The 14,304-nt window shown below is 38.8% G+C and overlaps 1 protein-coding gene across 12 annotated transcripts in view; it reads left to right on the plus strand.

Moving 5' to 3' along the window:
• The window catches only part of CACNB2 (calcium voltage-gated channel auxiliary subunit beta 2), a 331,302-nt gene that overhangs the window by 290,849 nt on the left and 26,149 nt on the right, over positions 1–14,304 (plus strand). For all 12 annotated transcript variants that reach the window (XM_040967828.1, XM_040967832.1, XM_040967830.1 and 9 more), the window contains 3 exons: positions 7,222–7,344; positions 9,094–9,230; positions 13,607–13,683. In XM_040967828.1, coding sequence (XP_040823762.1) covers positions 7,222–7,344; positions 9,094–9,230; positions 13,607–13,683 — 337 coding nt within the window. The remainder of the gene's footprint in view (positions 1–7,221; positions 7,345–9,093; positions 9,231–13,606; positions 13,684–14,304) is intronic.

Here is a 14,304-nt window from a genome sequence, read left to right on the forward strand (position 1 = left end):
TAGAAGGATTGCTTATACCCGCTGTGTCTAATTCTGTCCTTTCATTCTCACTTCACTTCAGTATGGCTTTCATCCCCGGTCAGCTGCTGGGTTGGCTGTTTTTTTTTAAGTCATCTATGACCCCTGTGAAGTCCACATGGCAGTCCTTGGTCCTTATATTACTTATTAGCAGCATTTGGCAGTAAATCACTTTCTCCTTTTCAGAGTCCTTTTTCTTGGCTCCCTGGAAAATACAGTCTAAGCATCATTTTTCTTCCCCCGTTGATCCTCTGAGCCTCTCTAGCCAGTGAGAAGTCTTCCTTGGTGATCTCATCCAGAACCGTGGCTTTCAAGTCTGTCAGACTGAGATGTGCCACCTTGTATCATTATGATTTATTTAGTTACTTTATTTGAAAGGGGAAAGAGAAGTCTTGCATCAACTGATTCACTCCCTAGATTCCTGCAGTACTCGGGAATAGACCAGGCCGAAGCCAGAAATTAAGACACCCATGCAGGTCTCCCATACGGATGGCATGGACCCAAGCATTTGAGCCATCAACTGCTGCCTCCCAAGCACATTAGGAAACTGGAATGGAAGTACAGAATAGCAAGGACTCAAGCTAGATACTGCAATTTGGCAAGGGGCGTGTCCTTAGCAGCAGTGTAACCCATAATCCCAGATCTTTTCTCCTAAATTGTTTGATTCAGAATACTCTTCTTTTCTACTGAAGATTACATACAGTCTCAGATTTTACATGTTCAAAATAGAGCTCCTGGGGTTTTGTTTGTTTGTTTGTTTTAATTCCTGGCAGCCTTCTCTCTGTTTCTTGGTGAGTACTCCGTTTTTCACCTTGCTTTGGTCCAACACACATTGTCTTTGACTCTCTCTGACACATCAAATATATCAGCAAATCCTACTGGTTTTATGCTGAAAAATGTATCCAGAGTTGGACAATTTTTCACCCATCATGGCAGCTTTGTGGACTGTCCTCTTCCCTCCATTGGGATTACAGTGTTCATCTCCACAGATTCCACCCAAGTTCTCAGACCCTCTTTTGAATTCACCAGCCACCATACTCCTTTATAAATGTTGAACCACATCAATTGTATGGTGAAAAGCTTCCAGTCACTTCTTATGTCACTTACAGCAAATGCTGCTGGTGTTGACTGACACCTGAGAGCTCTGACCTCATATTTTGTTCTCTTCCCTGGCTCTCTCTACTTGATAACCTTGTCTTCCTTCATCTTAGCTTATCTGTGCCTACATCATTGTCTGTTCTAGATCACTGTGGTGGCTATTTCTTCAGAAACAGGCATTCCCTCTCCTCTTCATGATTTCATTGCCAGTACATTCCCTCTGACCCATCTCCTGATCCCTGGCTTTCCTTACTTTATTTTTTTCTTTTCAAAACATTTATCACCATCTATGATGTGCTTCATTTGTTTTCCATGACATTTGACCTGTCTGTGCCTTGCAGTCTGTGAGCTCCTGAAAGTCAGTGAGTCTTAGTTTATGTTCACTGATATATCCCAGTTGGCCAAAGCAATGTCTAACATGTAAGTAATGAAAGGGTATTTGATAAGGCAAAAGAGACATTCCCTGATAACCCCATTTTATCTCGCCTGTCCGCCTTCCTTAATGGGTCCTCTCTACTCAGAACCTACTCATTGTTTAGAACTATAGTGCTTATGGCCTATGTACTAGACTATAAGGCAAGTTACATGAAATGACTTGAGATAGTAAATGTGTCCTTGGCCAAGTCATTAAATGAACAAGTTCTGCAGAGGACATTTTAGTTTCTCAAATAATATGTAAATTTTACCTTATGACAAATCTGTGATTATTTGCCGAGTCATTCTGACTCAGTATGTAGTCATCCAAGTGCGTAAGACATTGTTGCATTCTTTCTGTCACTGTGACTTAATATGTTATGCTGTTAATTCTCACACTGCCCTTAGTAGATTGTGATAAATTAAGCTACGATTTCTGTAGCTTCAGTGATGACCGAGATTCAAGGCAAGATCCTACATAATAATCTTTAGAAATGCCTAGCTATGAGAAAACGGGAAAGTTTTCTTCTGAATTAGAAGCATGCTTGGCCATTACTGGAAATCAGAAAATGGCACTGAGATGTTGTAATCAGAAAAGATGAGTCAATAATAAAAAGGGTTCTTATGCGCAGCTTGAGACTACCCTGGCCCTTGTCTCAGTGCCTGGGGTTTGAGCTAAAGCTCTGCTTCTGGTCCATCTTCCTGCTGATGCAATCCTAGGAAGCAGCTGATGATGATGGCGTGTGGATAGAGTCCCTGGCACTCACATGGGAAACTCAGGGGAGTCCCAGGCTCCTGGTTATGACCTGTCCCATAATATTGCAGATTTTGGGGATGTGAATAGATAGATGGAAGATCTCCCTTGCTCTCACTTTTCCTTTAAAATAAAAATGTATAGATATAAGCAAGGAGAAATTGAATACTATATAAAACAAAGAACTATTCTACTATATAGCATTAATACCCCTTTGGTTCCAGAGTATTTTCTTTAAATGTTTGTTAGATCCTTCAAGTTATTAAAAAAAAAAAGGGGGGGGGATTTTTGTGTGACTTACAGCTTACTCTTTGAGAGTTAGTGTAGCTGGGGCCTTTCAGTTCTCCCCATCTAGGGTCTTCAAAGGGCTTTTGGGGTCTATGAGACTGACTGTGTATATGTTGTATGTTAGTATTCAACTTCTCTTTGCATGAATATTCTCTATCAGTTATGAAAAAGTGTTGTAAAGGAAAAGGCACTATAACTAAAAGCCAGGAAAAAAATGATTTTACACTGCCAGTTGATTTATTGGATTTCAAATTGATTCAAGAGAAGGGTGAGAAATATGTGACTTTTATAATGAATACCCATAATTCTTATGTGTAAAATTATGCATCAAGTTTGAGGCAGCAAGGTGGACTTGTACTTAATATTTTATCCTTTTCTATACAGAATCATTTTTTCTTAGCATTTTGTAAAAAAAAAAAAAAAAAGAGAGAGAGCAGCTTTCAGTCTTCACAATCTGCACAAATATCTAAATGCTGTAAAATTGTCACAGTGTGTTCCTGTGAGAGAAGGCAGAAGATAGATTAAAAAACTTTTTAATCTGGCAGTGAGATAGATTAAGAAACTTTTTTTTTAAGGCAAAGTGTTAAAAAAAATTATTTCAAGGCAGAGTGATTGAGAGATGGGGGAGAAAGAAGAAAGAGATCTTCCATCCACTGGTTCATTCCACAAATGGCCTCAAAGGCCACAGCTGGGACAGGTCAAGGCCAGGATCTCCTTGTAGGGTAAAATCTAGTGATTCTTTAGGGAATATCCCTTGGAAAGTCAAGCTGATTTGCAGGGGGAAAAATTAGTATCTTAGAACTATCAAAGAAAAAAATTATAGAACTTGCATAAACACAATGTGTATCAAAAAAGCTTTCCATTGTCTCATATTCTTAGGAGTACGAAAGGATCCATATTGAATAAAAAATATCTCAGTTGTCACAGCTGCACGGCATCCATCACATGACAGATATTAAAATGCGTTCATGTCATTTGGCTTGAGGAGGGAGAGACTAGAGGAGTATGTGCAGTAACCTAACAGATGAGGAATGAATATGGGGAAGCATTGAGCTGTATATAGCATTTATTTTTCTATGTAGCCAGTGTCTATCTATAGCACATTCAATTTAGGTACCAAACACTAGCCCAACCTCATGGTATGCACTTTCTGAGATAACACAACAACCTGGCAGATAGGTGTTCTGGGGAATGGCATTTCTAGAATAGCAGAAAGAGCTGCTGCCTGTTACACTGGCATTCTGTTTGGCCAGCAGTTTGAAGCCAGGCAGCAGTTGATCCAGCTACCTGCTGATGGTCCTGGGAAAACAGAGGAAGACAGCCCAAGAACTTGGGCCCCTGCCTAAGCTTGAGAAACCCAGATGAAGCTCCAGGCTTTGGCCTGCTCCCAAACCTGGTTATTGCATCCATTTAGGGAGTGAGATTTCTCTCTATCATTCTATGTTGTTCCTTCTCAAAAATTATTTTTAAAGGCATGTGTTATATTTCATTTGAGAAAATGTATTCAGTGAGAGGAAAGGATTTCTTAGGTCACTCACCTCCTAGTTGGTAGAAACAACTTTCAAATCCAGGTTTGTTTACAATCTGTGTCTGAAACCCATCTAAGTGAAATTAATGTGGCAAGTCCCTTCGCATGATAGATGCACTCCTTCAGCTTAGTGGAGTGGAGTTGAGTTCAGGGAATCGCAAGTGACATGGTCATTTGGTTAGCATCTTTCTGTTTTTCTTACAGACTCTCTTACCTTGGTTAACTTTATCCCCTCCCCAGCACCCTTACCGTGACTATAAATATTCCAGTCTAATTTTAGGAACATAGCTCCTGAAATGCAGATATCAAGGTACAGCTTTCTGCTGCTCTTTCTTATCTGTTCTGTGACATGGACTGCTATATCAACCTCCACATCTGAGTAGTCTCATTGGTTATAAGAGGTGAGACAAAGGAAGAGGCACATTCCCCACTGATAGCTCAGCCTGAGAACATCAAATGATGTGTGGCCTCTGGAATCAAATACCACCCTTCATCATCCTTTATTATTTTTCCTTTTCTCCAATGTGTCTTCTGCTAAGATATTTCAAAAATTAATAAAAGTTACCAGAAGCCAAACTTTTCAGTGAGCTTCTCTATAATGTTGTACAGTAAAAATTTGCATCTGATAATGATGAAAAATGCCATACTTTATATCTTGGAAAAAATAAAAGAAATAAAGTAAAAGTTCATGGAGCATAAAAAAAATTGATCCTTTTTGGTCATTGGAAACAATTGTAATTTTAGATGGATGTATGAAAGAAAATTCTATTTCTAATGGTAAAATTCAGTCCTATTAAGATATCTTATTGAAAAGGAGCATTTCTTACACTGCTGGTTACAGTATAAGAAGGTACAACCCATTTGGACGAAGTTGGGGGTAGAATGTAAAAAGGTCTTTGTAACTCCTGGCTTCTTCATTCTACTTTTTGGAATCTACCCTGAGGAAAAAACATTTTATACGAAGTTTTTTTCAAGGCATAATATTTCTCATTCTTAAAGAAGTTATAATCCTAAAGCTTTAAAAAGAATGAATTGTTAAAATAATTTTTAAATTAGAGATTAACAAATATACCATATTGATAATGTATTGCTCTTAAAACTGGATAAAATCAAATATATTATGATTGCAGCTTGAGAATAAAATTTATGTACTTTAGGAAATTCCAAGAAAGAAAAGCAAATACTGTTGTACCATCAAAGTGTGGGTTTCCAGCCAAGGGTTGGCAGTGAAAATCTCAGCAAGTGGAGATTCTGAGGTGGAATATGTCAGCCAGTGGATCCTGGAGAGATTTCATCGAGCTAGGAATGGCGAGATTGACAGCAATTCAGAACTGCTGAACTATTAAAACCGCTTGAGCGGAGCCCTCGGAGCATGCCCCACATTGGGGACCCTGGGATGGGTGGGAGGCTGGATGTGGCTTCTCCCCTGATCTCTCCCCTTCCCCCAAATAGAAGAAGGAAGAAAGAGAATGCAACAACGATGGTCTCACCCACTTTCATCTAACCCTTGATTCCTTGTGCCCTAATCAACTATGTAAAGATTATGAACAAAAATAAAAATAAAGAGGGAAAAAAATCTTTTTAAAAAAAAGTGTGGGGTTCTGTGGTAAAACAATGGTTGACTTCTATCTGCACATTTTTTAATTTCATATTTCAAGACCAGGGAAGCATCAGTGTATCATTAAAATCATAATGTATATCATTAAAAATAATAATGCCAAGAAGTGACTTTTAGATATCTAAATCACTTTCCGTCTATGATGCCTATACCAAGATCTGGGTTCTGTTTTCCCAGTCTGCAAACTGGGAAAGGACTTTAACTGCTTGATGGGCTTAAACCCTTAGCTCAGTCTCCAACCGGAACAGCAGGTACAACTGATAGCTTGGGAGATTGGGATGGTTAGTATCTGTCACTCCCCATCCCAGTTCCTGCTGGCTGTCCCCAGTAAGACCAGGCGAAGAGTTCTAAGAAATCTGTTTGCTCATAATGTGGTAAAAACACACTGAGAAAGAGAGCAAGAGAGATAGACACTTCTTGTCACCATTTCCGGTCTTCCCAGTCTTTCTGTCTTGTAGTATTATGAATATGTGCCGAGAATACAAATGAACTATACCTTTTTAAAACCTCAAATACTGAATGATATCTTGATTAGTGTTATTCTTTAATGACTGAGCAAACTCAAGGAGGAAGTATAATAGAATAAAAGGTCATTGCTTTCATAATTTCCCACAGTCATGAATAATAGTTGCTATAGTTGTAGCATACATTCATTTCCTGATTCTTTTTTCATCCAAAATATTGTACCTTTTGGAATTATGTCATTAGTGATTCATTAAAGTAATGTTGGAGTAGGGCAAAGTTACTTAGTCTTTTTCAATAAAGCTAAACAAAATGATTTTACACTGCCAGTTGATTTATTGGATTTCAAATTGATTCAAGAGAAGGGTGAGAAATATGTGACTTTTATAATGAATACCCGTAATTCTTATGCGTAAAATTATTCATCAAGTTTGAGGCTGCAAGGTGGACTTGTGCTTAATTATTTTATCCTTTTCTATACTGAATCATTTTTTCTTAGCATTTTGTAAAAAAAAAAAAAAGAGAGAGAGAGCAGCTTTCAGTCTTCACAATCTGCACAAATATCTAAATGCTGTAAGATTGTCACAGTGTGTTCCCGTGAGAGAAGGCAGTCAACTACTGCAGAAGAGATTCAACCCTGGCAGTGAGATAGATTAAAAAACTCTTTTTTTAAGGCAAAGTGTTAAAAAAAATTATTTCAAGGCAGAGTGATTGAGAGATGGGGGAGAAGGAATTTGGTTCTGTTTTGTGCTTCCCTGGCTTCAGTTGCTACAGGCTGTTTTGTAAGCACCTCTTTCCACGGTTGAGCTTCACCGTCCTTCCTCATAGAACTGTCAAAGAGAACAGTGGTCTTACTGAAAGTTCAGAAACCGGTAAATGTAGCTGAGGGCCAGGTCTTGTGCAATATGGATACTAATAAGCTTTTTTGGTGATATGATGACTGATATTACAACAGTTGGTCTGAGTGTCTGTCTTGCAAGGAAAGGGGATGGGCACTATTGTTTCTTATTTTTTTTTTGTCCTTTCCTTTTCTCTCTTCAGACAAAGCCTGTTGCATTTGCAGTTCGGACAAATGTCAGCTACAGTGCAGCCCATGAAGATGATGTCCCAGTGCCAGGCATGGCCATCTCATTTGAAGCAAAAGATTTTCTGCATGTTAAGGAAGTAAGGAAAACTATTTCCATTTTTGTCGGTGAAATTTTTCACATTGAAGAATCTTTTATTTCTTACTGTGTGAAACAGCTTTGTGCATGGCCTCCTGTGTATGATGTTCACACTAAATGATTCTCAACCTTCTCAGGGTCCCTTTGAGCTTTTTGAGCTAGTAATTGGAAATTGCTAGAGTAGATGATCCTGTTTCATGCTTAACTTGGACTTTTCTCATTTGTTTGGCTTTCCTGACATCCAAAGTATAGTTGTCTGGGGAGAGCTGAGTATCCAGAATCCATGGGTTCCCAGTTCACAATGGGTGAACCAGAGTGCTGGTGTCTCTTTTTAGTCCTCAGATGTTAACTTTCTAGGGCAGAAATGAAAATGAGAGAAATGTGGGTCAATAAGGCAAGAAACACTCCATGGTAGCCATCACTACCTTTTAATTTAATTTGTAAATTGGAAAAATCAACTCTCAATTGAGATTTGCTTTGGATCAACATTTTTATCTTGTGTATTCTTTGTGGAACACTATACTGAGTGACTAGGAATTCCCCCATATAATATTCTCAATGAGTAATGTGAGATTTTCTTGGACCTGAAAGGGTTTACAGTTTGAACATGTCCACTGGGGCTGACAAGTCAGGCAAGTTTACCTGATCACTGCATTAAAGGCCATGAATGGAGACAGGGACAACTGCCAAAAGGAGTCACAAGTACAAAGTCTTAGAGCTTTTAGAGAGAGGTGATAATACTGGCTGAACAGGAAGGAAGAAAAGGCTTTTGTTTTGTTTTGTTTTACAAATGATGGAGTGCTTAGAATTTGACTTTGTAACAGGTGGTTAGATGACTCATGCTTAGAGAAAGATCTCTGCCCACCATGGAAAGAAAAGAAAGAATGGAAATTCCTGAAGTGTTTGGGCACTAACTTTCATGGTTGAGAAAAATGAAATGAAATGAAATGAAATGAAATCATAAAAATTTAAGATAAATATTTCACCTGAAAGAGATATATGTTTAGCCTTTAGTAACTGTAGAGAAATAATCTATTAACTTTGTCTTGGGTACTTATATACCTGTTGGCACTCATTCATTTTTAAGACTTATTTTTATTGGAAAAGCAGGTTTACAGAGAGAGACAGAAAAAGATCTTCCATCCACTGGTTCACTCCCCAAATGACCGCAGTGACTAGAGCTGAGCCCATCAGAAGCTGAAAGGGCCATCCTCTACTGCTTTTCCAGGTCATAAGCGGGGAGCTGGATGGGAAATGGAGCAGCTGGGACGTGAACTGGTGCCCATATGGGATGGCTCCCACTTGCAGGTGGAGGATTAGCCTATTGAGCTATCACTCCTGTCCAATCATTCATTCCTAACACTCCCAAATATTTTGATTACCTATAGGGAAGAGTGTAACACCTCAATGTTCTTTATAGTCTCTTACTAGGAAAGACTGCCAGTCTTTGAACCTAGGAAACTTGTATTGCCCATCCTAACAGCAGTAGCTAGGAAAGAATTCAGCCCAGACCTAAGGTAGCACCAGTGAAAAGAGAAAGCAGAAAGCCTTTGATGGATTGTTAACATTCCAGGAATATTTCACTCTTATCCACTCAAGCCACAAATCCAAAACTTTCTTGAATTGTGACAGTCATTACATAGTTCGTTGCCATATTTTGTTCCATTTAAAATAATTGTTTTGCAATAACAGTGATTCAAAGTTCTGAATTCCTGCGGACTGATCTTAATGATTTTGATTTTGTGTTTAGAAATTTAACAATGACTGGTGGATAGGGCGTTTGGTTAAAGAAGGCTGTGAAATCGGATTCATTCCAAGCCCAGTCAAACTAGAAAACATGAGGCTACAGCACGAACAGAGAGCCAAGCAAGGGAAATTCTATTCCAGGTATGAGAAAAACGTCAAGTGCTTTGGTAAGAGTTCAGATTACACTGTCATTCTGCACTGCTGTTGACTGTATTGTTCATCTTTGAATATGTGTTCAAAATGAGACTGGCGATAATGACTTATAGAAAAAACAGTAGGAATTCTACATTTTAAAAACTGTTATCCCAGCATCTGATTTGCCTCTAATTTGGAAGGGAATCAAATTCACTGTCATTTTTTTATGGAATAACAAAGGTTAAAGTTTTGAATCTGAGCTTCAGTGCAAAGGAAATTCTGAAGTCCTAATCATCTGTTGAAACTGCCATGACACGGAGCAGCCCTGGTGACGAAAACCAGAGTCCACAGCGGCCTGGCTGCCAGGGAGACGTCCTCAAGATGATAACCTCAGATGACATCAGCAAATAGCAGCTCTTTTCATCTGTTAGTTTCATTTTCACATGAGAAGCTCAGTTTTCAGTTACATTCACTGTTAAGTACTTAAAGAGAAGCTAAGTATGAAACAAGTTAAAATTGCCTTTACAGTTAAGTGAGTTGGAGAAATAGGCTGGAGCTGAGTAACTCTCCCTCAGGCTGTGCACACCTCAGGAAGTCCTGCTCATCTGTGTGTTGAATCTTAGCTTGAACCCTTTGTAAGAGGGGAGGGATGGGGCACGCCTCTTCTGTGAAAGGACAGAACACAGGCTCCTTCCTGTGAATAGCTAGGTTTCTGTCTTCTTTGGCTTGTATCTTTCTTGTTTCTATAGTTCCTTTGTTAATATTGCAATGTCAGCAAGGGTGTTTTTTCCAAATGCCAGCTAACCAATGAAATAGAATATGCTTTGTGACTTCAAATCCTGCTCTTCATGGAGTAGCATTTTTTTTCGTATTTGTAATTTTATTGGAGCATAATTTACACATCAAAAACATTGTTTTACATGTGTAATTTAAAATATGTGCAGACATCACCAAAATTGAGCCTTAGAACTACATTGCAGTCATTTTCTAGATTTCCTTGAACCACTTTTTTTTTCTTTTTAGAAACAAACAGGTGACCTTTTTTCTTTTAATTTTTATTTTTCATGACACAGTTCAGGAATTTCCCCTCCCGCCTCCCCTCCCTCCTCATTCCCCTCCCCCATAATAAACTGTTTTGCCCCATATATTACAATAGTATAGTCCTTCAGCAACAGTCAGAAATCCATCATTCTGAAATTTAAGAGTATCGTAGCATTTTCGGTATAGACATTAATAAAGTCTAGCATCCTGTTATCAAGATGCATTTAATAGTTTCATGAGAACCCATCTTTTATTCAGGAGTAGTGATGCCTACTGTAATGTATCGGTATGTGACTAGCATTTTTTTAATTATTAGGCTCTTTAGTGCAGTTGGATTTCTCTGTTTTGAGACCTCTAGAGTTCACGTTCATTAGTTCCTGTGTACTTGGAGGAATTCAGTCTGAGAAACATGTATTAATGTAAATGCCAAGGCATGCTTAAAAAAACAGTGCATATTCCTTTTACCTACAGGGAGCCTGAAGGTAGAATCCTTGTCCTTCAGTCTCTAGTGTTGTTAGCTTTATGCGTTTTTTTTTATCTGTACTGATCATAGTATTTGAATACTACAGAATATTATTTACTTTAGTAAGTATGAGGGAACTTGAAAACGATGGAAAATTGAATTAAAAGATGTTTAGTTTGCAGAAATTTGAAAATTCATGTGTACTTTGTTCGCACTATGCATTTTTTATGATTTTTTTTTAATTTGTTTTTATTGGAAAGGCAGATCAGATTTGCAGAGAGAGGGGGAGACAAAGATCTTCCATCTGCTGGTTCACTCCTCATATGGCCTCAACTGCCAGAGCTGAGCTGATCCAAAGCCAGGAACCAGGAGCTTCTTCCAGACCTCCCATATGGATGTAGGGTCATAAAGGATGGCTTTGGGCCATCCTTTACTGCTTTCCCAGGCCACAAGCAGGGAGCTGGATCGGAAGTAGAGTAGCCAGGACATGAACTGGCAGCCAAATGGGATCTTGGCAGTTGCAAGGCGAGGATTTTGCCATTAAGTCATCACACTGGATCTATTTTCTATGAATTATTTTAAGACCTTCATGGATCTTGAAAGTCTTTTGCACCAAAACAAACCTAAAGTCTAATTCCATTTTCTACAAAGTTGTTGTTCTGTTTGATTTCATTTGTGAGACAAAGAGAAACCAAGATTTCATCCTCTGGTTCACTTGTAAATGTTCCCAGTGGCCAGGGCTGGGCTGGGCTAAAACCGGATGCCAGGAAATCAATCTAAGCCTTCTGTGTGGCTGGCAGGAAGCTCATTACTTGAGCCATCATCTGATTGCCTTCTCTGTATTTCTTACCAAGAAACTGGATTCCTGAGCAGCATATTGATCCTACTTTACATACCCTAGCTAACTGTCCCTCTGTAGCTTTGTGGGAGTACCCTCGCATGTTTTCTGAAGGACAACAAATGATTCACATTTAGAGAGTGCATAATGTTAGTAAAGACGGTTAAGCTATTTTTTGTATAGTGATATACCTTTTGATTGGCTTAACTTTTTTTTCCTGTCTTATCCAGGCTCTGCCTAAATATGTGCAAATACGTCTACTTGTTTACTCAGGTTCTTACATTTGTCTTCTCACAGTTTAAGCATAGTTTTGTTCAGACAACATAACCAGAGTCTGGCAGTGTTTAAAAACTTTGATGTACAAATGATAAAAATTGACAAAAATCGATGGCAATAGAATTTTGGGCATGGCTCAGAATCTTGGCATTTTCACAGAAGTGAAAGTGAAAAGCAAATGTGCACCACTGTTTGCAGTGTTTGCCTCGATTTTTGTACGACTCATGACATTTTGACTGTTACATTGAAATTGAAAGAGGATATGAAACCAGCCTTGCCCGAATTGAAGTTAGGATAAACACTTTAGGAAATAAATGTTACTTTTATTTGAAAAAGTCAATTTTCAGAGGAGAAACAGAAAGAGATCAATCTTGTGTCCTCTAGTTCACTCCCCAAATGGCGGCAGCAGCCAGAACTGAGCTGGTATGAAACCAGAAGCTTCTTTCAGACATCCCATGTGTGTTCAGGATAAGGACCTGGGCCACCTTGTACTATTCTTCCAGGCCACAAGCAGGGAACTGGAAAGAAAGTGGAGTATCCAGATGGATGGCAGTGCCTGCAGGTGGAGGAATAGCCTATTTAGCCATTACATCAGCCCCTAGAAAACAATTTTTTAAAAAAGACTAAATTTCTGGAAGGAAAGATTTTTTTTCATGGTAATAAGTATCCTTCTGTTACTGCCAGACATGGCTTCTTTGGTTAGTTTTAATACTGTCTTATGGTATTATTAAAAGGATTGGAGTATCATTTAAGAACCTCAGAAGATATAGAGTTATCTCATTAACTGATCGTTAAAGTTTAGTGTTTGGTTCTTGCCTTAAAATGCTAAAGCTCTGAAGTCCAGCCTGTTACAGTGCTCTATCAGATCTTACAGTTCCACACTGATACCTCTGTAAGTAAGCATTGACCTTTCATGCAGACACACCTGTAGCACATGCTTTCAGCTACACCCGGGCTGCACCGTGACCATGAACATTGGACAGTGAGGTTCTCTTGCCCAAGTTTCTTGTCACCTTCATCTAGGATGTAGTCATTTTATACAATGTCATTAAGTATGCTGGTAACAAACATGAATCCTGTTGTTGTGATACCAACTCTAACGTGTCTAGGCCACTGGGAACCCATCACATCAGTGTTCAGACTCTGCTAGCTCTGGCGTGAATGTTGTGCATGTTAGTCCTGCATGGACCGTGTTAATCCTCCAGGTCAGTCATGCTTGAGCATGGTTCTGATACGCTCTCAGTGGTATATTCCCGAGTGCTCTGCTAGGTTTCTTTCTGTACCTTTCAAAGATTAGCAAGATTTGGTGTTGCTTTAGGCATTATTTTTCTTGTATAGGTTGCTCAGGACAGCTAGTCTTAGTACGCTAGAAATGATAAAGTGGAGCTGGGACCAGACAAGAAGTAAATGTTAGCCTTAAGGTTACACGTGTGTTGTCGCTGAGGGACTCTCGAAATAAAAAAGCAAAAGGAATCTGTGCTCCTTGACTCTCTGTGGTTCAGCTGGAGAACCTGCAGGCTGCCAAAAGTACCCAGTTCTCTTTCACTTTCTCTGTTTTACTTTTTAAAATCAACTTTGAGTTTAAAAACAGAAATAATCACACAGTGGTTTCAAGAACTCCAAGACTCTCCACCAGAGTTTTGCCTCCTTACAGAGAAGATGAACTTCAACTAAAGAAACAGTGATCATGCTAGTTGAGTGATATCAATGTTTCTGGTTTTGAAATAAATGTCAGATTTAATGTAACTTTTTGCTTTACTCCAGTAAATCAGGAGGAAATTCATCATCCAGTTTGGGTGACATTGTACCTAGTTCCAGAAAGTCTACACCTCCATCATCTGGTAAGTGAGTAATTGGTGATAAATAGAACATTCTGCATTTCATGTTTTTCCCAGTCTTAGCTAGTTGTATGAATTTACACATGCTAGGTTATATCTTAATTCAGATGTTAAAAGAGGTAAAAAGTGAGAAGAGTTGGGAACAATAAGAGGCCATTTTTTTTCCTGGCTTAAAACAAAATGCAAATATGTCACTGTGTTTATCTGAGTCGCTGCAGGTGATCAAAGGGATGAATATAAGTTAATCTTTTATTCCTGGTACCTGCTAAAGTGTCCAGCCCGTTGGCATGGTTATAATGTAAGTGGTGGGCTTCAAAGTTAAAAGAACAGCTGGATAAGAACATCAGGACTTTAAGCAGGCACAGAATGTGGACAGAGGTGAAGATGGAGGAAATAGTCTGGCCTGAACCATGCAGAAAGACAAGGAAAGATGTAGAGGGCACATGGATGCATCAAGAAAGCTGGCAACAGTTACAATGGGTTCCTTCTTAGAGTGGTTAGATAAAGGAAACCCATTTAAATGTGAATTTAAGATAATTTTAGTGTAAGTATATGTTTTATGGGACATAATTTTCCTTCAGGTTATTGCATGCTTGCTTGCTAATCCTATAGCTGTGCCATTTT

The sequence above is a fragment of the Ochotona curzoniae genome, unplaced genomic scaffold (genome assembly GCF_017591425.1).
Source record: "Ochotona curzoniae isolate NIBS_2020 unplaced genomic scaffold, NIBS_Ocur_1.0 scaffold_4683, whole genome shotgun sequence".
Taxonomy (NCBI): domain Eukaryota; kingdom Metazoa; phylum Chordata; class Mammalia; order Lagomorpha; family Ochotonidae; genus Ochotona; species Ochotona curzoniae.